Source organism: Pteronotus mesoamericanus, unplaced genomic scaffold (assembly GCF_021234165.1).
Source record: "Pteronotus mesoamericanus isolate MK-2021 breed Mesoamerican mustached bat unplaced genomic scaffold, CSHL_Meso_final contig_41, whole genome shotgun sequence".
NCBI lineage: Eukaryota > Metazoa > Chordata > Mammalia > Chiroptera > Mormoopidae > Pteronotus > Pteronotus mesoamericanus.
In genome coordinates this window covers 8,518,560-8,535,773 of record NW_026555152.1, presented here as the reverse complement: position 1 = coordinate 8,535,773, position 17,214 = coordinate 8,518,560, and the positions used below count along the sequence as shown (strand labels likewise).

The 17,214-nt window shown below is 56.1% G+C and overlaps 2 protein-coding genes across 4 annotated transcripts in view; one reads left to right on the top strand and one right to left on the bottom strand.

Annotated features, from left to right (window-relative positions):
- Window positions 1-17,214, top strand: part of CACNA2D4 (calcium voltage-gated channel auxiliary subunit alpha2delta 4) — a 119,090-nt gene that overhangs the window by 77,986 nt on the left and 23,890 nt on the right. The gene's annotated exons all lie outside the window — the stretch shown is intronic.
- LRTM2 (leucine rich repeats and transmembrane domains 2) lies at window positions 596-16,292 on the bottom strand. Of its 3 annotated transcripts, none has more exons than XM_054577196.1 (6): window positions 16,247-16,292; window positions 9,635-9,797; window positions 9,010-9,151; window positions 5,917-6,507; window positions 2,435-2,914; window positions 596-2,344 (listed from the first exon to the last, which is right to left on the bottom strand). In XM_054577196.1, the coding sequence occupies exons 3-5, from the start codon at window positions 9,074-9,076 to the stop codon at window positions 2,460-2,462; spliced, it is 1,113 nt and encodes a 370-aa protein (XP_054433171.1). In that variant the 5' UTR covers window positions 9,077-9,151; window positions 9,635-9,797; window positions 16,247-16,292; the 3' UTR covers window positions 596-2,344; window positions 2,435-2,459. The 3 variants fall into 3 exon arrangements, with proteins under 3 accessions (XP_054433171.1, XP_054433172.1, XP_054433170.1); XM_054577197.1 differs by having other exon boundaries at window positions 596-1,504; XM_054577195.1 differs by having other exon boundaries at window positions 596-2,914.

The window sequence follows — 17,214 nt, the reverse complement described above, 5'->3', positions numbered from 1 at the left end:
ATATGTATGCCTTCCTGCCACATGGGCCCACCTGCGCTGGACTGTCGGGGGGAGGGGTCACTCAAGCCAGAGTGGATGAGCTCCCACATGTCTAAGCATGTGGGCAGTGATGGGTCTCACTTCATTGCCACCCAGTGAAACCAGCCGGCCCCCCCACCCCCAGGTCAGCGCACAACTGAGCTTGCCACACGCAGGGACAGGCCTCTTCTAACCCAGAACACAGCCCTTCACTCTCTCCTGGTGGCGCCCAAGGCGAGGCCGTGGATGGGAGGTTCCCACCTGTCTAGGGAGCTCTGGACATTGGGGTGACACCTGGCAGCACTTTGTGCAGCTGCCTGGGAGGCGAGGGGCGAGGCAGCCACTCTCCCAGCCCCCACATCCCCTCCCCACCCAAGGAAACCAGGAGGTACATAGGAAAATACAGTCTTTATTGATCTTCTGAAACAACAAACCGGAAATATAATTTTGCCTTTAAAAATCTTCCATCTCAAGATGAAGATACTGCCGTTGACAACATGCCCCCTTCCCCCTATTCCCTTTAGGAAGTCCCTGGATCTGGTTTCAGCTGGTAAACCAAAAGAAGGAAGACTGTGCCCCTACCCCGGGGAGAGCATTTAGCATCCTGTGCTCGGGCTCCCTCTGCTTCCCCTTTGCTGGAGAATGGCCTTCTCAAAGGCCTTTCTGCCCCTTCTCCTAACCCCCCTCCCCCACTAAGCTCGTCTCTGAAATGGAAGGGCTGAGGGATGCAAAGTGAGCTGATCTTGCCCTGTCCTGCCCTGTCCGTCCTCAGACCCTGGGCCTCACTGTTCTCACAACCTCTTCCTGGGCCACCGTTGAGAACCTCTCTGCCAGTGGTAGAAACAGAAACCAGCTCAATGTCTCCCACCCTCTGTGGGTCACGGGAAAACCAGTGTCCCACATCAAACTCATGAGGAGGGGCAGACCTAGAAAAACAGAATAGTGACCCCTGAACCCGGCACAGCCCTCTTCTCACTGCCTCTCCCACAGCCACGCAAGCAGGTATCTCTGTCCCTTTGGTGTAGGTTCAGCCAAAGAACAAACAGTTCCCTTGACCCATGCTCTGGTTTGGAGCCCAGTCCAGGGGCAATGAAGAATTCTGAGAAGCCAGGCTGAGCAGACCGAACCGTGGGAAAGGCCGCCCCATCGCTGAAGCCACTGAGAAGGGTGCGGCAGTCCTGGCCCTGCTCCTGCGTCCGTGGGGGAGATGTTGGCAGGCAGTGAACTTCAGCAAAGGCCGCCTGTTTTCCCAAGATGCCACCAATCACAGAGCATGACCCAGGCCCCATCCAAGGTCACCGGCCCAGAGATGCGAAAGATGGAGGGTTGAGAGGTGCAGAGCAATGGTGCCTGGGCCGCAGGCTACAGGAGTGGGATCGGTGGGTATCCCCACGGGGCTGGCAGTGATGATGCCTTAGGCTCCCTCAGCTCTCAGGAGGCTGCCATCCACAGGCGCTGCAGCTTCGAATCCTCTGGGCTGGTGTCCCTGGAAAACCCAGCAGGACAGGTGAGAGGGTTACCATGGGGACAGGCAGGCTCATCCACTTGGCCCACGTTAGAGAACCTCAAAGGCATCCTGTGTTGTCAGTTTGGGTTTCTCCCCCGTGTGGACTTGAGAAGATTGCAGTAAAGCAAGCAAAAGTTCTGTGTTCTGAGGACTAGCGATCCAAGGGGGAAACGTGCTTCTGCTCCCCGAGTTCTCATGGCCTCTGTCTCCATGTGACTGTGTGTGCGCCTGTGTGTGAGATCTTTTCAGCTGATGTGATTTCGCTGGTGGTGCTATGAGTGTTTGTGAGAGTAAATTAGTGCGTCCAGGAGCAGTGTGGTCGGCGTGGTCTCTAGCAGATACAGGGACACAATGGCTTCAGCCAAGAGATGTGTTACCATCACAGCACTGTGCGAGATCCAGATGACAGGGTTGGTATGATTGCACATTAGTACCAGCTCTTGAAAACTGGACCCAACTTTTACACTAGTGGATGATTAAGAATATCTTTCTGGCATAGAAGAGAGTCACAGAAATGGACCACTGACCCTCATATTACTTCCTCCCCGACCCCTAAATGCAGATGAGGCGGGTTGAGCAAGAGGTATGGAGAGTCACCCAACTGTGACTACACCCAGGGCAGGAAGGGCAACGGGGGTGCTCAGTCCAGAAGCCTCCACTTGCACACACATTCTTTCTTCCCTGCGGCTAGAAGCTCAGGGAGATCCCCTGGTGTTCCAAAGATTTTGTGGCCCAGAAGGGAGCATCAGCAGGAATCTTTAGCGTAATGGCAGCTTCCCCAGAGACTGGAAGTCCACACTTGGCTGGTTTTCTGGAGGGCTGGGGGGAAAGTGGAGTTGGGGACTGTGACAGAAAGAAGGGCCAGCCCTTCCCGAAGCAGCCTCTGTGCACTCTCCTTGCCCTTCCTACCTGGGCCAGGTGGAGCTGGACTCTCTCATGCTACGGAGGAGATTTGCTTCTGGTCTTCATGCTCGCCCTCCGAGTCCCCCATGAGGGGTTGACGCTTCTTGAGCTCTCGGTGGTACTTGGCCATTAGGGAGGCATAGATGCATCCGTAGGCAGCAGCCACCACCATCATGATACACACGATGCCACAGACAACTCCGGCGATGATCACGGTGCCAATGGCCCGGCGCACGCTCGCTGGCCGATACCTCTGCTTCTGAGGGCAGGCTGTGCTGGGCTCAGGCTCAGGCTCGGCCCCGGGCTTGGGCTTCACAGGTTCTGGGCTGGTCTTGGTGCAGGGTGGCCCAGGACTATCCAGCCCAGCCGAGCTATTCTCATCCTCCAACTGGGAGCAGTAGTTGAACATCTCCATGGGGACCATACGCATGTCCTTCCCCCTCAGCTCCTTGGGTAGGGTACAGGCAAGCTGATCTAGGCGCCCCCCTGCATTGGGGGAGAAAAAAGCAGGGGCTGACCAGGCATCCAGAAGCTGGACTCCCTCTCCCTGTCCCCAGGTCCCAGACACAGAAGGCCCAGAAGTTCTAGTTTATGTCAGTAATACGGTCAGTCCTGGGACCACATGGATAGGAGAGGAAGGGAGGAGGGAAACTCGCATCTATGGTCAGTGATGCACATACAGCTTGTCATTTAATCCATGCAGAAGCCATGCAAAATGGATATTGTCATGATTCCCGTTTTATAGAGAAGCACACAACCATTTCAATCATGCCTGCTCACTCGAGTCAAACTGACCCGCAGGGTGAGACAGTGCTGACACGGGAGCTGCTCAGGAAAGAGTTGTCAGTGCAAAGAGAGAGCCACGAGCCCTGCCAGACCATAGGCCTGCTCTTCTCCTTGCCTCTGAGTCTGCCTGTTCACCACCTGTCTGTAAGCCCAGGGCACTGTGTTCCACACAGTATCTTATTTCTCTAGGGCTCTACCCTCACAAAAAAGACAAAAGCCCAAAACCATTGCCAGTGCCACCACTCTTCCATGTAGGGCCTTTTGGTTGCCTAAGAGTACCTCCTTGAGTACAGAGAAAAAGGATTGGGCGAGAATGTTTTTCTTTTCCCATTTAGAGCAATCCAATGGCCCCATCAGCACCCCAATGTCAGCGTCTCTGAGTGCAGAGGCATCTTGGAAGGGAATCCTGAAGACCCATGAGGGCAAAGGAGAGAGGCCAGTGCTAATGGCGGGGAGGGTAGGTGCAGGCAGCGATGGGTGCCCAGGTTCACCATGACGATGGTGAAGCCCACTCCACCATGGGGAGGTGGAGATACAGAACATGGCGGGCAAGAGAGGGGACAGCTATGGAGAATGAGTGGCCTGGACGTGCCCTGCGAAGTCAGAGTTGGGTCCAGTGAAATCTAGATGCAGGCAATAGACCCCAGTGCATCTCCCAGCCCTCTGTCCAACAGCCATCGATTTTTGTCCCAGGACACCGATGAAAACAGCCAAGATTTTTTTTTTTTTGAAGGAGTGCAAGTTTGAAAACAACTCTACTACTGAAAACTGCTGAAAATAAACATTCCCATTCCATGCCCTTTTGTGCTGAGAGTTTAGTTCCTGATGACTGATGACAGGGCGAGGTCGTTAACTAGGGACAGCACACTGGCCTGGGTCTGAAGGCGCTCGGCCTCAGTTCCTCCCTTCCTTGCACCCCGCCCCATGATGCTGACTCCCTAGGCAGCCTTAGCGAGTCTCACACCCAGTGAAATGTGCCCGGGCTGCCTTTCTATCAGCAGAAGCTGGGTGTAGGCACGGGGGCAACCTTACCTTCCTGCTCCAAAGACCTGAGGGAGAATCCAGGCTATGTCATCTTGTGCAAATTACTTAATGTATTTACTTATGAGTCTTAGCTTTCTCGATTGTAAAATAAGAAATTGTTATCTCAATGAGCTACGAGGATTAAGGTAGATAATGTACATGAAAAGATGTTTGTAAACTGGATACTATGCAAGGATTTATTATTTCCCCAGTCACAAAAAATGAAAGAAATTATCATAATGACTAACATTTTTGTGACACTTTACAGTATGTAACATGTTTTTAATAACTAACACAAGAATGTTGTTCAAAAAACTGAGATTGTGGCTGGGTATGAAACAAAAAGAGACTTTGACCAAAAAAAAAAATGTTAGCAGTTCTTTCACAGAGAGTTTTGATATTGTTTCATTTATTTAGCAAATATTCATTGAGCTTCTACTTTGTGCTAGGCACCAAATTGTATCATATTAAGCCCATTTAAATGACTATTACTAGCAAATGAACAAATAAATAAGTTTTATTGAGGACTTACTTTATACTGAGCATGTTTTAAGACACTTTACATGTGTTGCCTATTCAATCCTCACAATGATTCTATGAGAAAGATTGTTATTCACCCCCCATTGTACAGATGAGGGCACTGACACGGAGACATTAATCACCTTTCTCAAGGTCACACAGATAGTAAGTGGTAGAGCCACAAATCACACCCAGATCTGGCACTTTTAATCTCTCTGCTTCCTTCTTTGCCCTCCTTTTCCATTTCCTTTCATTATTTCATAAGTCATTGCAGAACTTTCTCGGTTAACAAAAGGGAGGAAAAGAAAGTAAAACAAAAGCCACTTGGCTCTGCTAACAGAAGCTCTTGGGAGAGAGAATTGAGATCATCACCGAAATAAAAATTTGGTTTTTTCTGTGGATTTAAATTCTATTCCACACTCCTGACTCTGTGGGTATATCATAGATTGCTGTATTCAGAAAAACAAGCGTGTTTTTCCTTCCTCCTCCTGCCATGCAAAGGAATCCCAGAGCACACATAATGGGATGCAGAGAAAAATTATACTGTGTCTTTAAGCTCCGCCATGAAACCTATGAAAGTGAGATCAAGTACAGCGAGTCAATCTGAAAGAAACAGAGAAGAACCCTGACTGCTGTGGCTCAATTGGTTGGGAACTGTCCTACAAAGAGAAAGGTCACCGGTTTGATTCCCAGTCAGGGCTCATGCCTGGGTTGCAGGTTTGGTCCTGGTTGTGGGTTCGGCCCTGGGTTGTGGGTTTGGTCCCCAGTAGGACCGTGTACGAGAGGCAACCGATTGGTGTTCCCTCTCACATCAATGTTTCTCTCCCTCTCCTTCTCCCTCCCTTCCCCTCTCTCTAATAAATAAATGAATTTTTTTTTAATGCTGAAAAAGAGAGAGAAGAGAACAGAGGGGCATAGGGAGGGGGACACAGAGAAGAAAGGGGAGCATTGGGGAAGGAGGGAGAGCAGCACCCCAGCTACTGCCCTGCTGAGCATTTGGAGGCAAGGCTGGGACTCCTTCAGCATGACTGCTGAAGAGGCAGGGCCACCCCTTTCTCCCCCGACCTTAGCCCTGAGTCAGCGCCCAGCCTCCAGGAAGCATGCCGGCCACAGGTGACCCTCCCAATTCCTCACACCCAGGCAGGGCTGGCTGTGCTCACCTCGGTAGGAGAACCACTCCATCCAGTGCTTGAAATCTCGCAGGTTACAGTCACACTCCCAGGGGTTGTCCCCAACCTGCAGCAGCTGCAGACTCACTAGGGGTTCGAACGTCAGCCGGTCCAGGCTCTGCAGACGGTTGGAGCGTAGTGATAGAGAGCGGAGAGCAGGGAGCCCATCGAAAAGGCCCGGGGGCAGCTGGGCCAGGCCATTGATGGACAGGTCCAGGTGGCGGAGCAGGGGTGAGTGCTGCAGCAGGTCTCTGTCCAGGGTCCTGATGCTGTTATTGCGCAGCTGCAGCTCTGTCAGATTCGTCAGGTCCTGAAATATGGAGCTGGGCAGCTGGTCCAGGAAGTTGTTGGATAGGTCCAGCCGCTGCAAGCTGGACAGATTGGCGAATGCCCAGCTCGGCAGGGCACTCAGCTTATTGTTCAAGAGCAGGAGGGTTCGGGTGGCAGCAGGCAAGTCCGGGGGCACGATCGTGAGGCCTAGGCCACTGCAATCCACATCCAGATTGCTGGTGTCGCACTTACAGGAGAAAGGACAGGCTGGGAGGGCCTCCACAGCATACAGGGTGATCCAGCAGGCAATCCCTGGGGGACAGATGGAAAGAAAGTGACAAGTGGGGGTTACCTCCTCCTGCCTCTCTTCCTTCCTCGCTAGTTCATATCATAGTGGCTTCTTGTCTTCATCTCCTTTGGCCCCAACCACAATCAATGTGCAAGGATTTATTGACCACATAAAAAGATAATTAACAAATCCAAAACACTTCTGTATTAATGGACATCACACAGTGTTAGTACAGATCCTTGCCTCATAGCTCATCTATGTGCTATGGAATCACTTTTGTGGAATGTGATCCTGCCGAATGGCAGGCTTGAGTCCAGGGGACATGCAGTGCTGGTCCACAAAGATGCTCCAATTCACGTGGCTGCCCACGGCTGATCTTCTCAGGAGCTTGGGCCCCGCTGACACCATAGACGTTGACAAAATGAAGGACATACGGATGATTGGGAAACCTGCTCCCACGTTTTTCTCCCACTGTTACTGCCAGGAGAGGGTTCTCTTTCCACACTGCTCCTTCCCCTTGCACCCCCGCCCCAACCTGGAACTGCACTAGGCTGAGACATGCCACACATTAGAGAGAGAGCACAAAGGGGCACTCCAAGCCTGCCCCTCACCCCGCAATGTATCAGATATGCAGGAGTCCCACATCCCAGATGGACCCAGCCACTTTGTGCGAGGATCAGCTGGGAGCCCAGCCCACCCAGGGTCCGCTCCAGAGACCACTGTGCAAATGATGAGGATGAGATGCACAATTCCACTTCACACAGAAGAGTATGTGTGCCTGAGCCACTGCAAATCATGGGGCCGAAGACAAGTTCCATGTTTGTTCTCATCCTAATGTCATCTATGCCTATCATAGCCTGAGCTCCCATTGCTAAGGGCTGCATGGTAGCGTTTCTGCAGAATGGATCGATTCACAGCATTCCTTTGGTGGTCCCATGCTTTGCCCAAGACTCTTCTGAGTAACCCAGTGGAAGGGCCAGGAGTGGGGGTGGGGCCTCAGAGAACAATCACGAAAGAACAGGTCATTCCATTGTCCAGCAGACCTTTCTAAGGGTGGCTGAAAAGCCCCCTACACGCTCTTCCTGAATATCAGAAAAGCCTGCTCAAACTAGCTCAGCTTCACCAACTTCAACCCCAAGAAGCCCAGAGCGAAGGCCCCAGCCCAAGAAGCGATGGAGGTGTCCAGACCTAGCTCATAGCCCAGGTGGCTTCACCCAGAGAAGCGGCAGCCACCCGAACCTGGGTGCCTGGCTGGAATGCTCTTGAGTCTGTGTGGGGTAGATGTCTGGTTATCTGGTGCTCCAAAGGGCAGAACTGGAAGAACAGGGTGGAGCCCTGTCCCTCCCCTGCCTGGAAGATCGATGACAGCTGAGAGACACACTGTAAGGCTGACACCTGAGCTTCGAGGGGAAATGAGCACAGGCTTGGCCATGGAAGCCACCTGGAGACCCTCCCTGGCCACGTGGGGGCACCTGCTGCTCCCTCTCACTGCCACACCCTCCTGAGCCCCGCCCCCGCGCTGCCCCACACCAGCCCGCACCGTGCATATGAAAATCAACCTCCTTCAGACTTCACTTTGCTGAGAAAAAACCTCAACGCTTCCAGCATCCCTCTTAAAAGATTCCATGTACCTAGAAGCCACTCCTCTCCCACCCCCAAGAAATTCAGAGTGGCACAAAAGCCCTAGTGACAAGAAAACATAATCCTCTATTGCGAGGTGTTGAGTGATTCTAGAATGAGGTTGAAAGGGGATCTGAGTGGCTCAGGGATCGGCCATTCTCGTGTGATGAATAATTCAGGCCACCCATGTTAGGCAGCTGCCTGGCAGGGCTGACGTGCAAGGGGAGTGTCAGGCAGAGTATGTCCCTCAGGACCACCTCTTACCTCCTACCATGGGGTCCTGGGCAAACCAGTCCTCACTGTCCTTGTCCCTTTACCTCATATAAAGAGAATTCTTGGGGCTTCTTTCACCCTGACAGCTTTGCGAGTTTCCTCATGGGAAATGGAGAGCCCGTTTCTTCACAGGATAGAGAGGTTGGACCCGGTCCCTAAACTCCCTTCCAGCACCACATCCCAAGAGCTCACTGGTTCCTCTCATTTGAGAGCTGGGAAAACTGAGGCATAAGAGAGGTCTCCCCCAGCCGGTGGTCCAGCCAGACAAGAGGGTGGCCCACGTTAGAGCGACAGGGCCATAGGAACTGGAACCAGTGGCGGGGTGGGGGCGACGGGGGTTGGGACATCCTGGTTCAAGAACAGACCAACTCGGGGAGACAGAATCGTCTGTCATGGCCTCCAGCTCCTGATCTAACCACTGAGGTTCTCAGCAGCGACCCTTTCTTTAGCTGCCACAGATATCAGAAGCACGGCAGGTCTGCAGAGGGTAATCCTGGAGGCCTTCCCAGAGCCAGGCCTTGGGCCTACCAGGCAGATCCTAGACTTTCCTGCAGCCCGGATGCATCACCGCAGGCCAAGCTGACCCCTCCGCCCCGAACCCCACCCCACTCCACCCACCCCGCCGTACTCACAGGAGATCTGCCTCCACTGCAGGGCCAGCCCGGTCCTCTGCTCAGGGCCACGGCCAGGGGCCCGCATGGTGAATGCCGCAGCTCTCACAGCCCTGCACCTCTGGGGACAGAGGAGCCCCTCGGTACGCACCACTTGTCAGTCCTGGGAGAGAGAGAAATAGAAGGCACTCAGCAGAAGCAGGCATTTGAGCCCCAGGCCCATCCAGCCCAGGGGTTAGGGAGAGGGCCCCGGTGTCTCTTTACACTCCTTGTCATTCCCTCCCCTGTCCCCAGCTACAGTTCCCTGGGTGGGGGGAAGAAGAGGACTGAGGGGGCAGGGAAACCAGGAAAGCTTGGACGTCCCTGGGGTGACAGGGGTGGCGGCAGGGGCTCAGGCAGCCCAGGAGCCCTCACCCAGGCGCAGTGCTGAGCGCTGGGCTGTGGATGGAGGCACTGCCCCACACTCTCCTCAGTGTCCCCACCCTCAGCCTCCTCGCCTCTTCTTGTTTCCTTTCCAATGTGTTGGTCTCTGAAATGTTTTCAGAGCCATATGGCCTTTCCGTGTCTCAGGTGGGGAAACTGAGGGACACCTCTGCTGGTTGAGCGGAATGAGGTCACAGCCCCGCCAGCGCTCTTACACTCTTACCATAGCCCCCGAGGAGGCAGAGAGCAGGCCCTCCGCAGACTCTGCCGCTGGGTGGCCCCCTCCTTCCCCTCACCTCCGCCTGAGGGGAGAGTCGCAAAGCTCGGCTTCCGCCTGACAGTCTGCTGCAAGACGCGCGCCAGCTCAGGGGTTCATGCTGCAGCAGCTGCTTGAGCAGGAAGGAGACAGGGACATGGAGGAGAGGGTGACAGGTCAAAGCAGGTCTCTCATCCAGAGAGGCCAGAAGGGAGGGCCTCCAGGACCTGCCTGTCCCAACCCACTGGCTCACAAGCGGGATACAGGCCCTGCTCTGGTCCCCGCTTCCTTCCCAGTATGGCCAAGGGCCCTCAGACTAGCAGAGAGCCTCCTCTCCCAGCCCCATCCGAGGGTGGGCAAGGGGACTGGGGTGGGTGCCACTACAGCTAGCACAGATCAAGGTGGGAGCCGGGTGGTGGGGTGGGGGGAGACTCTGCCAGCATCCCAGCCCCCTCTCGCTCCCAACGGCACAGAGCTATCACCCATCCACTGCTCCTGGCTGCCTCCTAGAATTTGACCTTCCTTGGTTGCCTAATTCATCCCTGGGTGATTCCTGGCTGCAGCCCCCTCTCTCTCCCCGCAGAGGCCCGGTTAATTCTGGGATCCGGGAAGCCAGTGGCGGGGTTAAGCAGACAGCTGAGGAGATGGAAAAGGCTGCTGAAATCATGGGTGAAGCAGGGTTTCCCTCAGGCATCTAGGGTCTTGCTGCAGCTCAGGGTGTCTCCCATCGAGTCTCTCCCCCACCCCCTTGGTAGCAGCTGTCTCCTGGAGGGTGTAGGAACACGCTGACAACCCAGCACCCCACAGGACCCTCAGCTGCACTCGCAGCAAGGGCAGCCTGCGCAAGGCGGGAGGGGCCCTGCCTGGTCCTGGCTTCGCCTTCCTTCTCCCCCTCTGCCACATCAGGAGGCTCTGAGTTATGAGGCCTCGCAGTGGCGTGCAGTGTGTCTCAACAACTGGGGACCGATGTGGGGTGTGGGAAGCAGCCCAGCGCCCCCTCGGCCTCCTGGACAGATCCCAAGACTTGCACTGAGGCATGGGGTGGATGCTTGGAGTAGCTCAGGTGTCGTCCCCGGCTGATCTCCCAGGGCGAGGCCAGCAGAGCTCTAGGTTCAAATCCTTGTCAGGTCAGTCCCCGAGTGTGTGGCCTTAAACAACCAGCATAAGCTCTCTGGGCCTCAGTTATCTTAGCTCTAAAAGTGATGACCATAATACTTAATGGGTAGAATTCCTATGAGGATCAATCTAATTAAGGGAGGAAAGTTAACATTTACTATAGTTAACACATAAATTACCTTAGAAGATAATTCAGGTGAATGTGCCCAGCTTGGACTTGAGCCCGTGATAGAGGTGAGGAAGCACGAGCAGCTTGCAGCAGGCCTATGGGACATCTCTTTCTGGTCCCACCAACCCCCCATGGGCCGACTGCCCTCCTCCTGAGCACGTGTTGCACTCCTGAGCCTGCCCAGGCCTGCAGACCGTCACAATGCTCACTGCAGGGCGGGCGCCCAAACACAGCCTCACAGGCCTCCGTCACAGACAGCAGTGTCCCCCTCCCTCTGTCCCTCAGGCCCTGACCCTCAGCACGATCTCTCACTCCAGCAAGAACCCTCATAGCAAAAGGTCAGAGCACCCACACGATATTAGGGCAGGTCAGTGGCCACCCATGGCATGGAGACAGTGACCAACTTGCCCAAGGTCACACAGTAGGTCAAGGATGGAATTGCAGGCTTCTGAGCCCGGCTGCTCATCCACTCCCCAGTGACTGTCCCCGAGCATGGCCCCTGTGGGGGGACACTTACACAGAGCGGTGTGCACATAGGCTCCCAGACACGTGCTTGGAGCTCCCAACACAGTATGTGGTACAAACACACACCCACAGAGAGCCGTGCAATTAGGCACGTGCTAACACACACACGCACACACGCATGCACACACGATGCCCCGCGGGCAGCCCTCCAGCACTCCTCACAGCCACCTTTCAGGCAGCAGAGTGAGGTGCCTGGCCGTTCCCAAAAGCCCCCAGCAGGCAGATGTACAGGGGCACCTCCAGCCTAGCAGTGAGGTCTGAAGTGAACCCTACAGAGCAGTCCCTACCCCAGGATGTGTTTCTGCTCAGACCCACGTGGGGTTGGGGAGCAGCGGCTGCAGAACCCCTCTCACTCAAGTCCAGGCCCTCTTTCCACCAGAGCCTCTTCTCTCCTCTTCCAAATGTCCAAATAGACACTGCTTTCATCTGCATCTACCTTTCCCCAGCCTCAGTGTCCTCCCAGAAGTGAGCCCAGGCGTTGACCAGCAAGCAGCGCTGCGTGGAGGCGGTGGCCTCGAGTGCAGGCCCGGATGCCCCATCCCCAGAAGATGTCACTATACAAAGCAAGTCAGGCAGGTCTCTGCAATGCAGACCCACAGGCGGTATCTTGCAAGGTCGCAAGACGCTGCCGGCCCTGGTATCTCTGGAGAAATGTGAAGGGAACAAGGAGCCTGGGTCCCTAAGGGGGACCTGTGCTCCCTGGGGAGCTGATCCTGCCTCCTCGGGCACCAGAGAAAGGACGCTTATGGAGATATGCGCTTCAGCCCAGCACTTTCTAGCTCTTGGCCTCTGCCCATCAGCACATCTCCAACCAAAGGGCCTCTTCCTGCCCCTGGAAGTCTCCAGCCTCACTAGGAAGGGATGGCCGACCTGAGGAAGCTTGGGGAGCAGCTGTGGCAGCCAGCGCTGGTGGGTGCTGGACTAAACTGCTGCCGTCCAGGAGGGCAGTGCCCCCGCAGGGCGGGGAATGGGGGCAGAAAGAGCCAGGGGGTCCTGCCAGAAAGATCTCCCCTCTCCAAGTCCCACAGCCTTGGGGTTCTAGATTCTGGACCTGCTCCCAGTCCTCGTGGGACTTTTTGTCCCAGTTCCAGAGGGAGAGACACCAGAGAGAAAGGGGAGCCTTCTTCACTGGGCTTTTCTGAGAGAACCAGGATTGGAGGATAAGACTGAGGAGCCAAAAGCAGTGAAGTGTGGAATTCGCTGGGAACCGGAAACATAGGGCTAAGTGCTCCAACCCTTGGCTACTATTAAAAGGGTGGGCCATGGGCCAGCAACATGGGCTCACCTAGGACCTTCTTAGAAATGCAGAATCTCAGGCCCCACTCCAGGCCAACTGAATTAGAGTCAGCATTTTAACAAGATCCAGACCATTTGTGTGCATATTTGTTTGAGAAGCACTGGGCTAGATCACTTCTCTCCCAGCTGACCCTGGCGCCCCCAGGAAGCCATGCCGGGTCCGTCTCTGGAAGCCAGGCACCAGCCAGGGAGTGTCAGTGCCCTGGGCACAGAGGGGAGGGTACTGACATGAGCGCCTCCTTCCAGAGCCTCTGTATGGGGAGAAGCCATTACCATAGCTGCGGACACCTGTGGATAGTGTTCTTTGCCCTCGTAACAACACTGTGAGGTTAGTATTATTAACACCATTTTATAGATGGCGAAACTGAGGCACAAGAAATTGAGTAACTTCCCACAGGTTAGGTAATGGAAGAACGCAGCTTTGGGCCTGAGTGGTCTGGTGACAAAGCTCCTAACTCAGCTGCCTTTATAGGCTTCCAGGTCTGTTCTGTTCCTGATCTGCTTACTCACACGGAGGTTCCTGATAGAGGAAGGGAAAGGCAGAAAAGGGAGATGCAACCTTTCGTTTGTGCAGAACCTCAAGGTTAATGGGCGTTTCCTCATTTGCTCTCTCACTGGAGCTGAGAAGACATGTGTTCTTACCCCTCCTACTGCTGGAGAAGCCAGTTCTGTGCTGCGCTGGGCTGAGACACAAGCCAGGTCTTACCCCCTCCCCACCCCTCCCTTCCCTCTGCTGCTCTCTGTCCAGAAATATCACAGGTGCAGCAGGAAAAGCTCCAGAGGCCAAGATCTGGTCAAGAGGCTGGAGGGGGTTTCCTAGAAACCATTCTGGTGGAGGGTTGGGTGCTGAGGTGAGGAGGGTGGGCTGGGAGCTCCAGGGATGCCAGGGTGGGAAGGTAGTGATGGAACAGGAGGCAGCAGTGAGAGCAGAAGGTTCCACGTGCTCCCGCTGAGCCAAGTGGGTGCAGCGTCCCCTGGAGCCTGGGGGCGGGATCCGCTTCCCCGGGGGGCGCCCATGGTGAGGAGCAGCCTGCCCTGCTCTCGTTCCCTGCAGATGCTCAGGTTAGGATGACGGAGCGCTAACCTCTCATGTCACTGCCCCAGCCATCTCTCCTAGAGATGGAGGTTAATCCTCCAAGTAAAATGGGCTCAGGCTCCAGCTAGAAACAACCAAGAAACACAACACAGGCCTGATGTCCACGCCCTTCCTCTGACACTTCTGCACGTCCATCCCCCCAAGTCAGGTGTCTAAACCACATGGCCAGTTAATGCCCATCGTGCCTCTCCCTGGGGTTCCGGGCCCTGCTGTGCACACCCTCCTGGCGTCTCCCTTTGATCAAGGCACTTAAACTCAGGATAAGGGTCCCCCTCAGCACCAGGCTCACTGAACCTAGAAGCAAAAAGGGCCTTTGCAGTCGTGCCTGCACCCCTTTTGTTCTGCAGAGGGGGAAGGCCACAGGCTAGTGAGGCAGGGCCAGGGTTAAGGCCACTTCTTAGGGCTGCAAGGACCGTGTCCTCACCACCCCAAGAGGGCAGAGAAAGACCTGGATGGCGGGATGTCCCAAGCTGAGCCACATGTGGCAGGGACCGTGCATAGCTGGGCGCCCCACCAACTGCCTCCGACCTGGCTGCCCAGGCCCTCCCAGGAAACACTGCAACCTTTTCCCTGCTGGTCATCCTCATAACACTCACTGCCCAGGCAGCATGGAAGCAAGCTTTTAAAAATCTCTGTAATTGTGCTTGGAACAGACAAACCCTTCTGGTTCTTTTTTCAATGCATGTCCACTCTTACTCCTGGCTTCCTGCACCCGGTTGCCTGGTCAGACATTCCCAATCCTAAACAGGCCCTCTGGGGTGCGGGACAGAAAAGCCCCCAGGTTGCTCCTCATGAACAAGCCTCGTGCTCACTGAAGCCCGGCTTGGGGACTGGGGCTGGGCTGGCAGGGGCACAGGAGGCCTGATTTGGGGGTAGAAGGAGGGAGGCCCCGAGAGGGGAGACACTGCCTGTGCTTAAACTCCTTCCCCCCTCCCCCCCCCAGAGTGCCCCAGATACCCCGACATTACATAAACTCCCTGTCCCCTTGGCAGGCCGCCCACTCAGCCCAAAGCGGCCCCCAGGTCCTGACTTAGGTGCCTGGGAAATGGAACAGGGTCTGCTTATCTTGGCCTCAGCCACAGCTTCCAGCCAAGCCCCAAAGAAACCATATCAGTTGCCTAAAACACCTCCCCCCTTCTCCTGCCACCCCCGGCTGGCTTTCCTGGTCTCCCTCTCTGGTGGTGCCAGGGACTGCGCCAGCAGGGAGGTGGGGTGGGAAGAGCAGGAAGCTGCTGTGGGTTTCCCTCCAGGCTGGACTTCCCCCGCCCATCTCCACGTGCTCGGCTTCCCTCCCCTCCCCCGGCCGATGTAGCTATCTAAGCTGCAGAGTGTCAGTCCGAGTCACAGCCAACATGCCTGGACAGCCAGGAGCCAATCTCACCACCATCACCCCCAGAAACAGAGCACAGCTCAGGGAGGAGACAAAGCTGCGACCTGGAACTGAGAGGGAGGGGGGACTCCTAGTTAGACCCTCTCTCTGCTTTGTCAGTATGGACCTCGGGGCTGCTGAGAGGGGCTGTCCTACTCCCACTTGGGTGCCCAAGCCCCACCGGGGTGGGAAGCCAGGTAGGCATCGCCTGTTTGCAGACCACCTGCTTCCCCTAAGCTAAGCCCACAACCCCACTAAAGCCTCAGGTGGGCTGGGAGCAAGGCCTTGGGCTCGCCAAGGAAGAGTGCGAGGCTCTTCTCCCTCATCCACTCCCAGCCACGCCCCCACCAGGGTGGCTTCCCCCACAGCTCTGTGGGCCCACGTCCAGCCAGGCAAGGGCTCCTCTGCAGCCTTGTCCAAGGGCAGCTGCCTGAGGGCCACGACCCCGTGCGGAAGGCACCCTGCGAAGAGGCCGGGAGCGTGAGGTCTATTCCTGTGCCTCAGCCATCGCAGCCCTGCAGCCTGCCACCCCCACCCGGCGCCACCCTGCTCTGTACCAGCCCTGTCACCAGCACCTTTTTCCCCACAGAACCCAAGTTCCTCAGGCTGTCTGCTGAGCCAGGCGTGCAGACGGCTCAGGGCTCTTGGCTGGCTGTCCCTGTGCTGCAGGGACTGGTTTCTGTGCCACACAGGCCTGTCCTCTGGCACTGGCACTGCCCTCCTCCCACCTGTCCTTCCCTAGCTCCCCCCTGCCCAGCAGCATCCCAGCTCATGTCCCCGACACTGTGAGGTCAGAGCTCCCCGTGCCCCGGACCTGTGGGCTGCCCAGATGGCCGCGCCTGAGCACTTCCCCAGCCCCAGCAGTTGCCCCCAGGCAGGAGGCGGCAGCGCCTATCTATCTGTGCAGGGCGAAGACACCCAGCAAAGATGGGACCCGAGTCCCCCTGCCCCAGCCACCCTGTATCCCCACGAGTCCTTTATTCCTTCCCACCAAAGCACAGCACTTACCGTTTTTTGCCCTGACCTCGAGCTCCTGAAATCAAGTAGCTGTGAACTGTGCAATGAGCCGCTCCTGGGATTCCTGGAGAAACCCAGGCAGCACTGCCAAGCAGAACGCAGTGGGCACTGAGCCCCCGATCCAGCGGGAGCGGGGACCTGGCACGCAGCACACGGCGCGGGGAGAAGGAATGCCTGCCGCCGCCGCTGCCAAGGGGACAGGGCTGCTGGGTCAATAACAAACTGAGAGGGAAAGAGGGAGGGACAGAGGGAGACAGAGAGGAGAGGGGAAGAAAAGGGAGAGGAGGAGAGAGCACGCGCGAGCAAAGAGACGGAGCAATGGAGTGACAGCTGGGGGTACATCTGTGATGACAGCGACGGTAGCACACAGAGGCGGAGGGGCGCGCGCATAGAGGCGCGCGCGCACACACCGGAGGCGCTCTGGCCGGGCCTGGGAAAGCAGCGCTCACCCGTGAAATGCTCACATTTCAGTGGAAAAAGGGCTCATGGATTAATCGCTCCCAACTCCAGGGACGAGAAACGCTGCTTCACCCTGCATCTCCACCTTCTTTCCCCTCCCCACGCTGCTCCAGGCTCTCCCCGCCCCTGGCCGCCGCTCCAGCTCAGCCTCTCCCCTCTCTTCCTTTCCCTTTGAGGAAAGAGGGTCAGGACCCAGCTGGCAGAGAGGCCCCTGGGAAGCTGGGTCTGTCTCCGGTTCAAACATGTGGGGCGGGTTTCTCCCGTTCTGCCTGTGGAGAAGGAAAAAACTGAACCCCCTCAGTCAAAGGGGCGTGGATTTCAGGCAGGGTAACTGGAGGGGCTCAGAGGGGGGCCATCTGCCTGCTGCCCTCAAAAGGAGCCCGGAACCTCACAGCCAGGGTCACAAAGTCACTCAGAGGTCACTGAGCCTCAGTGCCCACAGTCCCAGGCTATTTAGTGAAGCAAAATGTCAGGACCTGCTGGCACTTGTGGGCACATTG

Excerpts from the sequence above, each read along its gene's own strand:
- LRTM2 (XM_054577195.1), bottom strand. The coding sequence starts at position 9,076 with ATGCGGGCCCCTGGCCGTGGCCCTGAGCAGAGGACCGGGCTGGCCCTG. Across the intron at positions 6,508-9,009 it reads GCAGTGGAGGCAGATCTCCT|GGATTGCCTGCTGGATCACC; the intron begins GTGAGTACGGCG and ends TCTGTCCCCCAG. Across the intron at positions 2,915-5,916 it reads GGAGTGGTTCTCCTACCGAG|GGGGGCGCCTAGATCAGCTT; the intron begins GTGAGCACAGCC and ends CCCCCAATGCAG.